Source organism: Phasianus colchicus, chromosome 10 (assembly GCF_987193195.1).
Source record: "Phasianus colchicus chromosome 10, bPhaCol1.hap1.1, whole genome shotgun sequence".
NCBI classification, from domain to species: Eukaryota; Metazoa; Chordata; class Aves; order Galliformes; family Phasianidae; genus Phasianus; species Phasianus colchicus.
Window position 1 is genome coordinate 7,344,111 of NC_143445.1, and position 13,075 is coordinate 7,357,185.

Sequence of the window (13,075 nt, forward strand, 5' to 3'; positions counted from 1 at the left end):
AAATTCTGGCTTATTTGCATTTTCCTGGCTTTCTTCCTGCCATTCCTCAACTGTGCTGCTAATGGAAAGAGAAGCACCTCCAGATGAACCTGGAGGCATCAGTTTTGTCCTCCTTTAGTTTAGAAGAGGATTAAAGGAAAAGGGTGTTTCTCAAGAACAAAAGAAAACAAATAATTGAAAAAGTAACTTTTAAATTCCAGGCACTGACAGCATAACTAAGAGGGCATACTTTTGTCCCAGGAGATGCAGTTTCTGACTAAAAGCTAAGATGCTGCCTAAGAGTGAATAAAATTGTACAATTTGAAATAAAAGATGCAGATGTCAAGACACCCCAAACACTCCAGCTTAACCTGAAGAAAAAAAAAAAGAAAAAAAAAAAAACAATGGTTCCTAGCAGGACTGAATTTACAAGCAGAGATAGTATCTTCAATGAGAGTAATGCAATAGCCTAAAAAACATACAAACTTTCAGGGTAGGTAGGCTGAAGCTTTGATCCTCAAATCAAAACACAACTTGAAACTAGTGATACAAGTTTAATTTATGCAAACTAATCAATTACACCATCAAAGAAGTTTGTAGCCTCAACCGTAAAGGATGAAAAACCTGAAAAGCAGAAACTTGCTAAGTCATTAGATACTACTAGAAAGAGGAAAGGTGTGTTTTGTTAGAAAACAGAGGAACTGCTGGAGGTTCAGGAAGATCAAAAGCTATAGCACATACATTATTGAGTCTATAAGTAGACAATAATGTAGTAGAATCATTTCTTTAATCTCCTTGTCTCCTGCTCTGTAACTATTGATACTAGCCATGTTTTAAAATTCATTAATCTGAGTTTAATTTTGAAAATTCTCATTTGTATTTCAGTAGTAAGAAGCATTTCTGAGTCTGAAAATTCGTCTATTCCTTTGCAATTCAAGTTGGTCTCATAAGATATGTTATTTTATCCTACAGATTCAACATATCGGTACAATACAGAAACTCTCAACAAATAAGTGTCTTTAAATTTCTGTAAGTTCCAAAAGGAGAAAGCAGATAACAAATAATGTAGGAGTAACATAGGAAACCAGGATCTTCAAGCCTCTGCTTTCCAGCTCAGATTCAGCAGGAAGCTGGAGGTTGTCTCTTTCACGTACATGAAGAACTTTTTGAGATACAACTACAGATTCATTATTATTTTCACTCAGAGGGTGGTGACACAAGGAGGTTGCGGATGCCCCATCCCTGGTGGCATTCAAGGCCAGGCTGGATGTGGTTCTGGGCAGCACAGCTCTTCTGCCTCAGCTCTACGGACATCACTTCCCTGGACTGTGTCAGGAGAAGCGTTAGAAGCAGCTCAAGATCATTGCTCCATTTCGCTCCGCTCAGCCCCAGTGAGACCCAGTGTCCAGATGTGGGCTCCCCAGTACAACAGAGCCCACCTGGGCACACTGGAAAGAGCCCAGTGAACAGCAACCGAGCTGCTGGGAGAACAGAAGCATCTCTCCTACAAGAAGAAAGCTAGGACTAACTGCTCTTCCCATCAAAGAGAAGGTGTGGGAGAGGAAACCTGGAAGTGTCAGTAAATTATCCTAGAATCACCAAGGTTGGAAAAGACCTACAGGATCACCCAGTCCAACCATCCACCAAACACCAATAACTCTCACTAAACCATGTCCCTCAACACAACGTCCAAACGTTCCTTGAAGACCTCCAGGGTCGGTGACTCCACCACCTTCCTGGGCAGCCCATTCCAGTGCCTGACCTCTCTTTCAGAAAAGTAGTATTTCCTAATGTCCAGCCTGAATCTCCCCTGGCACAGCTTGAAGCCATTCCCTCTAGTTCTATCAATACTTCCGTAAGAGAAGAAGCTGACCCGCAGCTCACTACAACCTCCCTTCAGGTAGTTATAGAAAGCAATAGGGTCTCCCCTGAGCCTCCTCCAGACTGAACAATCCCATCTCCTTCAGCCACTCCTCATAAGACTCGTGCTCACCAGGTTTGTTGCCCTTCTTTGAACACACTCCGGGGCCTCAGTGTCTTTCTTGCAACAAAGGGCCCAAAACTGGATGCAGTACTGGAGGTGCAGCCTTGCCAGTGCTGAGTATAGGATAATTACTTCCCTGTTCCTGCTGGCAACACTGTTTGATGCAAGCAGCCAGGGAAATCCTGAATTTGGTGGTAGAGCCACTCCTTCTATTACCTTTGAAGAGATTAAATACAAACTCAACCTGGGACCTTGATGTAATCAAACTGCAGGGAATGTGGAAAAGCTTGACTTGTCAAACAATTTCTTTTCATCAACTAGATGATTTCCAACCCAAGCCATGCTGTGATTCAATGAAATCAGAGTCTGATTCCCAAATATCAGTGAAAGTCAAAAACCACAATATTATTTTAAAAAAAGAATAAATTAATTTGATTCATGAAAATCTAGTGACAAAAAAAAAAAAAAAAAAAAAAAAAAAAACAAGTATTTGGTATTTTTCAGGACTTACATCAGTCCGTATTACAGACTAGGAGGCAGCTACTGTATTAACTAGCACCTATCTACAACATTTCTACAGGTTAATGCATGTGCTGGTTTCAGAGCTACTGCATTAGACTCGTGAAAACTGAGCTGTGTTAAGTGCAGTGTGTAATTCTTGCAGCCAAAGCCACTTATACTATGGTATATGTTTACTGAAAGAGCCAAACAAAATGCTATCCACAATTCAGTACTGTTAGCAGTGAGTTAGCCAAGACCAGAAATGGACCTCCTCCTATGAACAACTGCTATGAAAAGAAATCCTTCTTCTACAATGTCAGCCACAAATAAATCAACAATTTCACAGCATAACATAGTTGCACTGGTGACTGTGCACTGGAGATGTCCACAATGCATGTCTGCTTCACATCAGCATCTCAGAAGGAATTAGAGCACTACATATATAAGAATGGTCTTTAAGAAAAGGGATGTAAGAATATATGGTGACATGAACTATAAGAAAAAGAAGAAAATTCTCAGTTGTTTTGGATGTTCATAAAAAGAAACAATGAAAAATAAAATCAGCAGATCACTAACATGGCAGTTTCTGGCAGAACCCGGATTTCAACTTCTGTGTTCTGGAAACCAATTTAATCAAAACCTTCTTTTTTTTTTTTGGAGGGCTTATTTATGCAAATAGATCATAGAACTTGGTAAACATTTTAATAGCTGCAGCAGCTGATGCCAGGCTTTGCTTTACCTAGGTAGCTTGGGTTTGTTTCGTTCCATCTCTAAACAAGGCCTGATAGAATACTTAACTCAGCAGGATCCATATCCTTTTAATTCCCATGAATTAGATGCAGTTATAATTTATCTATAAATAAAGCAAAACTCCATGCCTCAAAATAATGTCACAGGTACCTCTGCTGTGTTTGAGGAGTCACTTCCAAAAGTGTACATCAAAATTGTGGCCAAAATTCTGGTCTTAGAACTGTTCACATTTTGTTATAGGAGAGCAGTAAACTTGCCAAATTGACTTTCTCTGTGAAGAGTAAACAGGTAGAAGCATTCAGCAATTAAAAGTACACATTAGTTTCCCAGTATGTACAAACCAGTTACTTGTGTCTCTGTGAATATATATTTTTTTCTACATAATATGAACACTGTGCTCATTATAAGACTGCAATTTCAGGTGAAGCTGCCTTTTACTGTGCATTTATTTGCCTTGCATTTAAATTAGCCTGGGTGTCCACATATGTTTCTGCAGTTATAGCAATAATGACAGAGCAGCTGTGCTCTGTGCCTAGAAGTTAATTCCTTAAGTTCCAATATGTAGAACAAGGTGTAACTTCATATGACAGCAGAGAATCCAGAATCCTTCAGAGTCTTGAGACACGTGCAGTCAGTGCAGGGGTTTTGGGGTGCTATGTCTGTGCAAATAATATCCAGGGAGGAAAAGAACACTTAAACTTTAAACATCAATGGTAAATATCTGGTGGTGACAGAAGCATGAACAGCCTTCCTCGAGTTTTACTTGTACCCCATAGAGAATCTAAAAGAAGAGATGGTAACACAGCACTACTTATTGTTGCATTTGGTAAAATCCAACAGAAATACTGTTCTCAAGAGCTTTGCCCCCTCTGTAGTAGTACACTCCTATTTGCTCTCATTTACCTGCAGTTGGGTGGTGTTTTGCTTTGTGCCAGATGCTTCCAAACAGCTTATTTTAAACACTGCCTGTAAAACACTGCAGTTCTTCTCTGAAGGAACCACTGCAATCTAAATAAAGAAAAGGGGCAGTGAGGCCATTCATTTTGGGCACTGCATGTTGTGTATTTCACATGGCTCTATATCTACAAAGAACACTTCCTAAGGAATAACTTTTTTAAAATTTTTTTTTTGAATTAAGCAAACAAAAGATTTGTACTTCATGATCACCAGACATTCTCTCATGAGATAAAAAGAAATGAATAAAGACCCTAAATTCTTTTAAACATGCAGAATTAAAACCACTGTGAGGTTTATAAATTAACATGTTTTTGGAAATCACCACTGCAGAGCCAAAGTCTAGCTTCCCTTTGAATATCACTCCCAGTTTCAACTAGACACCGTTTTTTCGTTTAACTTTCTCAGAACATTCACCTAACTGCACTTTGCCAGCATGTTTTTCCAAATTAAAAAAACTTCTGCAGAAACCATCTGCTTGACATTGCTTACATATTAAAAAAATATCACTCAATACAATGTATTGGAAATGTTTGGGGGTTTTTACATGGGAACCGAAGTCAGCAGTGCTGACTCAGGCAGATTTCCCACTGATGTCAGTGGGAACTATACCTGAACAAGCACTGCTGGATCTGATACAAATTTTGCTGCATAGCGATTGCTGCTGAGTGACACGAGAACATATGGTTATAGTTTAATAATGCCAACTGTAAAGGAGATGAGGAATTTTTTTTGGCATCTCGGGCCTGCTGCTTTTTTATAACTATCAGAAACACTTAAATGATTCTTGCATATCTACTTCCATAAGAGCTTTTCCCAGCTTCACACGAACACTGAGAAACGACTGTGAAGTCTGAATCTATCTCAACAGAAACAGATTCAGTGAATTTGTTGAGATAAAAACATGGAACACCACAACATTATTAAGTATTGCAGTTGCTCTACAGATTGTATTATATTACCTCTGGATGAGAATGCAGACATTCAGTATATTTTCCTTGCTCCAATCTGAAGAAATAAAGCCTTCATAGTACTGGCTTTGTCAGACCAGCAGGGACATGCATCATCAGCTGCTATTCTAAAGGTGAACAGCTTGTCAAACAGAACTCCAAATTTAGGTGTTAGGAAATTACAGCTTTACTAAGTCTAAAAGTTAAGTCCTACAAATGATCACTGAGGTTACAGCTTCTGTGAATGGCGATCTTGAAAGCAACACCTCTAGGTAGATAAATCCAGCTCCCTCCTCTACAACACCTGCAGAATGATAAAGGGCAACATTTGGAAAATAATGAAGAGAAGCTGACCACGTATCCACAGTCTTAACCACAACTTTAATGTAAGGGTCTTTGTATCTTCAATAATTCCTAGGAAGGGAGCGTATTAAAGATGAAATGGTAGATGAAGTAATTCCTATTCCAATGCACTAATTAGCATTCACCCATCACAAAGGACAAAACTTCGTTACAGCTCCTAGCTACATGCCTTTTTTCTTTAAATTACACAAAAAAGATTCTTGTGTTTTGCTATAGTTTCTATTACTCTTGGCCTTGTCAGCCATAGGAAAACTTCCAGATCATGACTAGAAAAGCTATGCTCTTCTTGCACAGAGGCAAGGACATAAAAGCTGGAAGTCACTGCACCTACTGCCCAAGTTTCTTTGTGTGATGAAAACTGAAATGGTTTTAAATTAAAAATACAGAAATAAGAGAGCTCTTAAAGCAAATGCATTATACAGCATTGTAACAAGCAGTCATCCTCTCTGTTAGATTTATCAGAGGGTGGACTTCTTTAGTGGGTATGATATCTTGCCACACCCAAGCTTAAAGGACAGAAAGACTGAAAAGTTTCAACTGCATTGTAATTTAGCATTTGACCTCTGTTTTGGGAGAAAGCCAATGCATCAGCACCTCATAAATTATTGCTCAAGTCACTCCAGAAACAGACAATTGACAATGTTTACATTCCAGTAACATGAGCCTTGAGAATTGATGTGAGGAGCAGGAATTCAGCAAATCAGAGGGCACACTCTGTTCTGGTACTTCTTTTGAGGAGGAATTCTGATTTAGCCTCACTGCTTGTCTCAATCTTGCTTGTCAGCTATACTGACAGACACTCTGGCTTCCCTACAGCCTTCTTGGAAGAGAATCTGTTTGGAAAGGTAAGTTTAGCACGAATACTGGCAGTTCTCCCTGGCATATCCTCCTCTATAACATTTCTGTGGACTAAGAAAACCAAACCCAGAAGATTTTGAACTTCTCAGAACAGGGCCCTAACCCAGTGTGAGGGGGTGTATCTACCATCCACAGCATCACAAAGAACAGCAGTAAAAGAATCAAGCTAGTACTCTTGGATGACAGTTACACGTTTAGAAAAAAAGTGTCTGGAAATTCAGGTAAGGACATTTGGTACAGAGAAAGAGGTACTATCTGAAATCTCAATCCTATCATAAAATAACTCAGTTAATTAACACACAAAGGCACCATTCATTTTTTCACAGTATCAGTTCCCACATTACTGTACCATTAAAAGGCTGTTATCTTGGGCCAAGCTAAAGAACAGAGGATAAGAATAATTCCACTGTTGCACCACTGTAGTTATTCACAGGAACCTGAAGCCCAGTTACAGACACTAAAATGTTAATTTTAGGAAATGCTTGCCTAAAATGGATTTTAGTGGTGAAAAAATAAGGTATATTGTGACTACTCCAAGGTGTACTGTGAACAGCTGCTTACCGACTTAGGAAAGATCACCTGACACTGTTCTTTCATTTTGGATGAGTTATTATACATTTACATCACCTTCTTCCTTTTTACCTAGTAAGACAAAAAGTTCAAATTATAAGCAAAGCAAATGGGAAAAATATAGACCACAACTGTAATTTCTTCCCCTTTGCAAAGTTAAAAAAGAAATACAGCATGTACTTCTCATCCTAAGTGAAAACAAGCCCAAATGTAAATCAATGCTCATATAGTCATCAACTTGCATAGTTAAGTCCAGAAGAAGCAAATCTTTATTTCACTTTTGACATCGTTACATTATCTTGCTCTTACTACTTCCATACTTGCTCATATTGCTGTATTTTTACGTCAGATTTCTCTTTTCAGATTAAATTTGTAATTGGGGTGACTGAGAGCAGGACAACCATCTCCACGACAGTGCATTTGCCTGTATCACACACACAGTCAATTTATCACACAATCACTGAATCTCAAAGTGCAATTTAACACATAACCGAGGCATTGGTTAGAGGAGCCTGGCTAGAAACACATTAAAAGCATTAAGACTCGAGAACAACCATATTCAAAGCAAGTGACATAAATCAGGAAACAGGACACTATATTGCCTGCAGTATTATCATCTTCACTCACACAGGAACTCAAAGAAACAATTCCAAAACAGTCCTGGACACAAATACTCACAAAGCTGCAGGAGGAGCTGAACTTTAACTCCGTATGCAGTTGAAGTTCATCAAAGAAGACATGAGTTTTATTTTGGACAGTAGACTTTATTAGAAATTTTCTCTTCATTCGTCAGTAAATTCACATTAAAATATGCTGAAGGCAGCTCAGTCTAAACATTTGACATCCTGCCATAGCAACAACTTCCAGTTTAAAAACTAGGTAACTGATGAGGCTGATAATCTGAAACATGTAAGAAATGCAAACAGAAAGCAGCATCTTAAAAATGGGATGAGCCTGAAAAATTAATAACATTTCAGGTGAAGTTGGGAAAAAGAAAAAAAAAAAACAACACAAAATCAGTAACCCCCAAGATGGGAAACAGTTAAATGAGAACACCACAGATTCTAAAGGGATAAATAAACATTATAGCCACACATACACTGAGAAGAGAACCAAGTATTTAGAGTTCATACCACATAAAAATTATAAATTTGTTCAAAAAAGAAGTGACAAGCTGTCTAAAATATTAGCATCCTGAATTCTTGGGGTAGTGAGTACTTCGCTACAGACTGCAGAACTTTGGAGGGACTAGATTTGGTCTTGAAAGCAATGGACTGTATCTCACTTACCATGTCAAAAAACTGACCTTTCAGACACATATATCAGATTTTTCCTTTCATGTTTTAAATCACACATTCTTCTAGACAACGTGCTTGCTTTCTTCCTTTTTTTTTTTTTTTTTTTCCTCCCCTAATGTCAGAGCTTTTAAGTGTTACAGGCTGATTATGCCAGGAACACTCAAAGCTCTTAACAACTCTGGATACCAAAGGTCAGATTTAAGCATTTTTCAAGTTCTCCTTTGCTAACTGATTATAGAGGGGTAGGGTATAGAACAGAGAAAGAAAGAAAGAAAGAAAGAAAGAAAGAAGGAAAGAAAAAAAGAAAAAAAAAACAAAAACCCACATTATTGAAGAATGCTCTGTCCTGCATGACAGGGGATCTTGCAGGTCAGATTTTCTATTGGCATTTACTAGAGGCATCAACAATAAACCAATATATGACAGCTTAGGATAATGGCTTTCAGGACTGTAAACACAACAGGCAACAGATAGCACATGAATCTTGATCAAATCAATGTTTTCACATTCTTTAGTAGTCCCCCACAGTGATCCGCTTTCACTGATTCAGAAAAAAATATATATATTAAAAATTAAATAACGCTTAAGTGTCCATCACGAAAATTTATGTTTTGCTGTAAACAATTTTCTGCTATTTGCATTGATGTAGTCCAATGTGAGGCCGGAGGGTTCCAGACGTCTTATTGATATTGTAAATAATTTTTCAGAGACAGAGGCAAAGGTAGAATTTCTATGTCATGCAGGCGGTCTCTGCCAAGAGCAAAACGAATTGATCTTCGGCACAAGTCCATTAAAGGCAGGGGCTCCGCTGGAGAAAAAAAAAGATAGAGTTAATTCTCAGCATCTCCACTTACAGTCTGTGTTATTAACATAGATTCTGTATTGTGTTAAGCAGTAGTGAAGCTAGTAATGGCACTGCGAAAAACCTGTCAACCATAAGGTAACTGAGAACTTTCACAGAAGCAAAGAGAGAACGCTGCACATTTCAACCATTCCAGCTGACCACAATTTCAGACTGAGCTTCTTCAGCTATGAGGCTTAAAATAACACAGAACCACTTTTCACACTTCCAAAGTTGCAGCATAACAAGTTACTACATTTCCAGAGTTCTAATAAGACAAAGAGCTTCTGCTCTGTAACACAGCATTCCATATGTTGTGTTAACATGAACTAAACTGGCAACTTCTGACCCCTGCATACCAACTCCTTCTGTGCCTTAGGAACTGGAAACAGTACTTAAGGGTAACCAGACTTCTCAGCAAACACTGCTTTTCCTGTGACACTCTTAGCCTTTCTTTCTTAGAAATTCATCAGAAGCAAATAAATAAATAAAGGACCCTAAAAAATCTATAGGGAATTTAACCTTTGCCCCATTAATAAATGAGGAGAGGAGCATTCAGCAGACTGGAAGCCACTGTGTTTGCTCTCATACAGACACAAATAACCTCAAAACACAAAAGCAACTGAAATTCCTGATGAACAGAAGTTAAGACTGGAGACCCAAACAATGATGACAGCATCTCGAACCATCTTAATTCTATCTCCTTCCTATCCTGATGTGCAAGTTACAGGCAACTACAGAAAGGTCATAGCATTTCCTTTCTGTAGTAATGTGAACAACCTCAGTAACTGTGGGATTTGCAATGGAAATTGTTTTGCAGCAGAAATAGGAATAAAGTAAAGATAGGCTTCCATCTTCAAGAACAACTCTAACCAGATGCACTTGGCTGCACACATTGCTCTAAAATAGAATAGAAGAGCTTTAAAGACTACAGGATGCTTTTCATGTTTATGGGATAAAAACAGCATTCTTTACATTAATACTCCCAAAATATAAGCAAAAATCTGTCATGCCTATATAATAGTGAGAGCCTCTTATGAACTTGACACGTTTTCTTACAAGCACTCAGAACTGTTCCGCTCCCAGCAGTTCTGTCAGGAGCTCTTACATGTCCCACATACATCGTTTACACATCTAAAAGGTAATCTATCAATCCTTCAGTTGCTATCATTTTAAAATCTACTTGAAAACAAAATACCAGGCTTAAGGATTGGCTTTATATACTAAAACTGACACACAACTGACTTCATGGATTTTTTGTCACTTATCATAGCACCACACTTGATTTGTAGAGTGCACAGTTCATTACGGTGTTTCCAAAAACTGTCCAGGGAAAAAGCCTACAAAGCATTCTGTGGTGTGCTGAAAGCCTAAAAAGCATATTTAGCTTTAAAACCACTTCTGTGACTCAGATATGAAGTCCATTTCTTCTTACAATCCATTTCCACTTCATGTAGAATTTTGGCTATTGAAAGATTTTTTTCAAGAGAACCCACACATCATAGAAATAAAGTAACACTTTCTATACATTTGTGATCTTAGTTTTAACTTTTAAGTATCAGAATTATGAATATTGATGCTTCAGGAATCAAGTTCTAAAATTCATTAACACGGGTTAGTAAGTCTTATGAGCAAAATAGCTCATGAGTTCCAGGACACAGAGTACAACACATATCACAGGTCTTACACCATAAACAACAATTCTCCGAGTATCTTCCCCAATCCCTGAGGGTCCCATAAAGAAGATATAAAATGAAGACTAACAGTGTTTTAAGCCATTAACTGATCACATGGTCTCTTCTTCTCCTAGACAAAGGAATATGCAAAACGCAGCCATCTGTGCAGCTGGGAACAGTTAATTCTAAACTTTAAAACACAGCTTAAGGAAAGGTTAAAATATTTTTTCAAGTTTGAACTGCTAAGTGAGCCTCTTTTTTCTCACTTCTACAGGGAATTCTGAAATGCTAAAGAAAGTCTCCCCAAGTGTTTGCAACAGCTGCTGAATCAAATATACTGAAGGTGTTTTGCAACTCGAAAATTTAACTACACCATCTTTATTTTCCTTTCTATGAAACAGCAGTTCAAACAAACAAACAAACAAAGAAACCTACAAGTTTGTCCTACACGAATAGATGCGATATTTTCTGGGTTGCTGATTCTGGTAAGAGTTTGCAGAAAATCTGTAGTAACAGAATTTTAAGTAAAAACTTGCAGCTGTGAACAGTCCTAAATGGCCAAAAGTTAAATTCAGGAAAAGAAATCTTATTATGTTTCAAAATAGTATAATTGTAAAGCTGCTTAAAATTAAAGAGTGAAAAGCTTTAGGCAGCCTACCTCAACAGAGCGACAATGAAACATTTGCTATGTGCCTCTGTGCAAATACTCTCCCACGTCGTATTTTTATGAAGTATTTTACAAATGAAGATCAGTTGGAAAAAGGCCTGAGTTTTAGGAAGCATGAGTTAGATCCTGAAAATTGGGCCAATTTCAGGTGGTCGTCTTTGTGTACACCGAGAAGGCGGGAGAGGCTGTGCATAAAGACTGACAATTGCACAACTGCCTTCACTCCAGGCTCCACAGCAGTGGGGAGTGCATCCCGGCCTCAGCAGCTGGGCAGGACCCTCAACAGCACCAAGCCCCAAAGCCACGTGGACAGACTCGGCTGGTGACACTTCCTCAGCACCCAGGGCTGAAAGGGTCCCCGCACAGCCCCTGCCTCAGAAATTGGCAGGGCAAAGGCCAGAGTACAACTGTCCTGCAGCACAGATGTGAGTGGTAATTTCAGAGATGTTTTCAGGTTCATCAGGTGCTGTTTGCTGGTGTCCCAGCTGGGTGCTAAGCCCAGGCTCTGCCATAACTGCACCCTGGTGCTGATAATTCATTAACTGCATCACTTCCTCTGCTGGAGCCTGGTGAGAGGGAGCTGGGCTGACATCAGCACTGCTGGTGGGAAACTGGATGGTGGTGAGGAGGCTGTTCATCGCCAGCTCTAACAGCAGGACCAACTGCAAACAGCAAAACTGCCTTCTGTTTTCATGGAAGTTCAGTTAGAGATAAAAGCATGGAAAGGAAAAGTTCAACTGTCTCGAGCATACACTGCTGTGCACGTCATGTAAAACACACACAGACCTCATGTATCCAAAATACTCAACAGTGCAAATGACAAGAAAATATTCCAACATGCAAGAGACAGCAAAATGGATATTCTGAAGCCACATGGTAATCTGTAAATGTGGCTACTGAAATATGTTTTTCTACATTTTTATCTTTGAAAAACTTTTAAGTATGAGGATATTAACTATTGGTGTCCCTAGCAAGGGCAGAAAACAATAATTTAAATCAAAGTATTTAGTAAACCATCAGGTTTACTTTTTATCCTAACTCTAAACAAATGTTTTATTTTAGAATACCCCAGAATGGAATGAAATTAGAGCAATTCAGGCTTCCAAAAAGAAGGAATACCCAGCCATTTCAGTGCAGGTATGTGCACTCCAGTAATACACTATCAATTAGAAAAAAGACGAAAGAATTGCTGAGCTGAAATACAAAATTGTAAAGAAAACACAATTCTCAAGAATGGCTCTTTGTACTGAATTCCCAACCAGGCTAAGAAACTGAGTGAGATATTCCAGCACATGGCAGCAAGCTTTGCACAGGAAACTTAGTTTCCTTTCAGACTCCAGCAGAACTTCAAGAAGAAAAATCAGCCCTAAATTAGCTGGTAAGGCTAGGTAAGCCCTAGCTCCAGGTCTGGCTCCCTCCAAACTGCAGTCCCATTTCTGAATGCATCTGCAGGAATCTTCCCATCTACGAGTTAGTATGAAACTTCTTTTCCTAAAGGTAGGTTCTCAGAGATGTAACATCACAGAAAGATACTTCTCAACAGCAAAAAAAAAAAAAAAAAAAAAAAAAAAAATTACTACTCAGCTTAGTTCCCATATCTTCCAGGAGTTCACAACGAGTTCCATTTAAAAGGGGGTATGGGGCACTGCCAGCACTGGCACAGAGCTGCATGCCACCAAGAGGT

At 38.7% G+C, this 13,075-nt stretch overlaps 1 protein-coding gene across 3 annotated transcripts in view; it reads right to left on the reverse strand.

Moving 5' to 3' along the window:
• Positions 1–7,652: 7,652 nt before the first annotated feature.
• Positions 7,653–13,075, reverse strand: part of SPSB4 (splA/ryanodine receptor domain and SOCS box containing 4) — an 86,509-nt gene continuing 81,086 nt past the window's right edge. The window contains exon 3 of one of the 3 annotated variants that reach the window (XM_031596403.2): positions 7,653–9,015. In XM_031596403.2, coding sequence (XP_031452263.1) covers positions 8,888–9,015 — 128 coding nt within the window. In that variant the 3' untranslated portion in view covers positions 7,653–8,887. The remainder of the gene's footprint in view (positions 9,016–13,075) is intronic. The other 2 variants (XR_016469582.1, XR_016469581.1) reach the window with 2 other exon arrangements.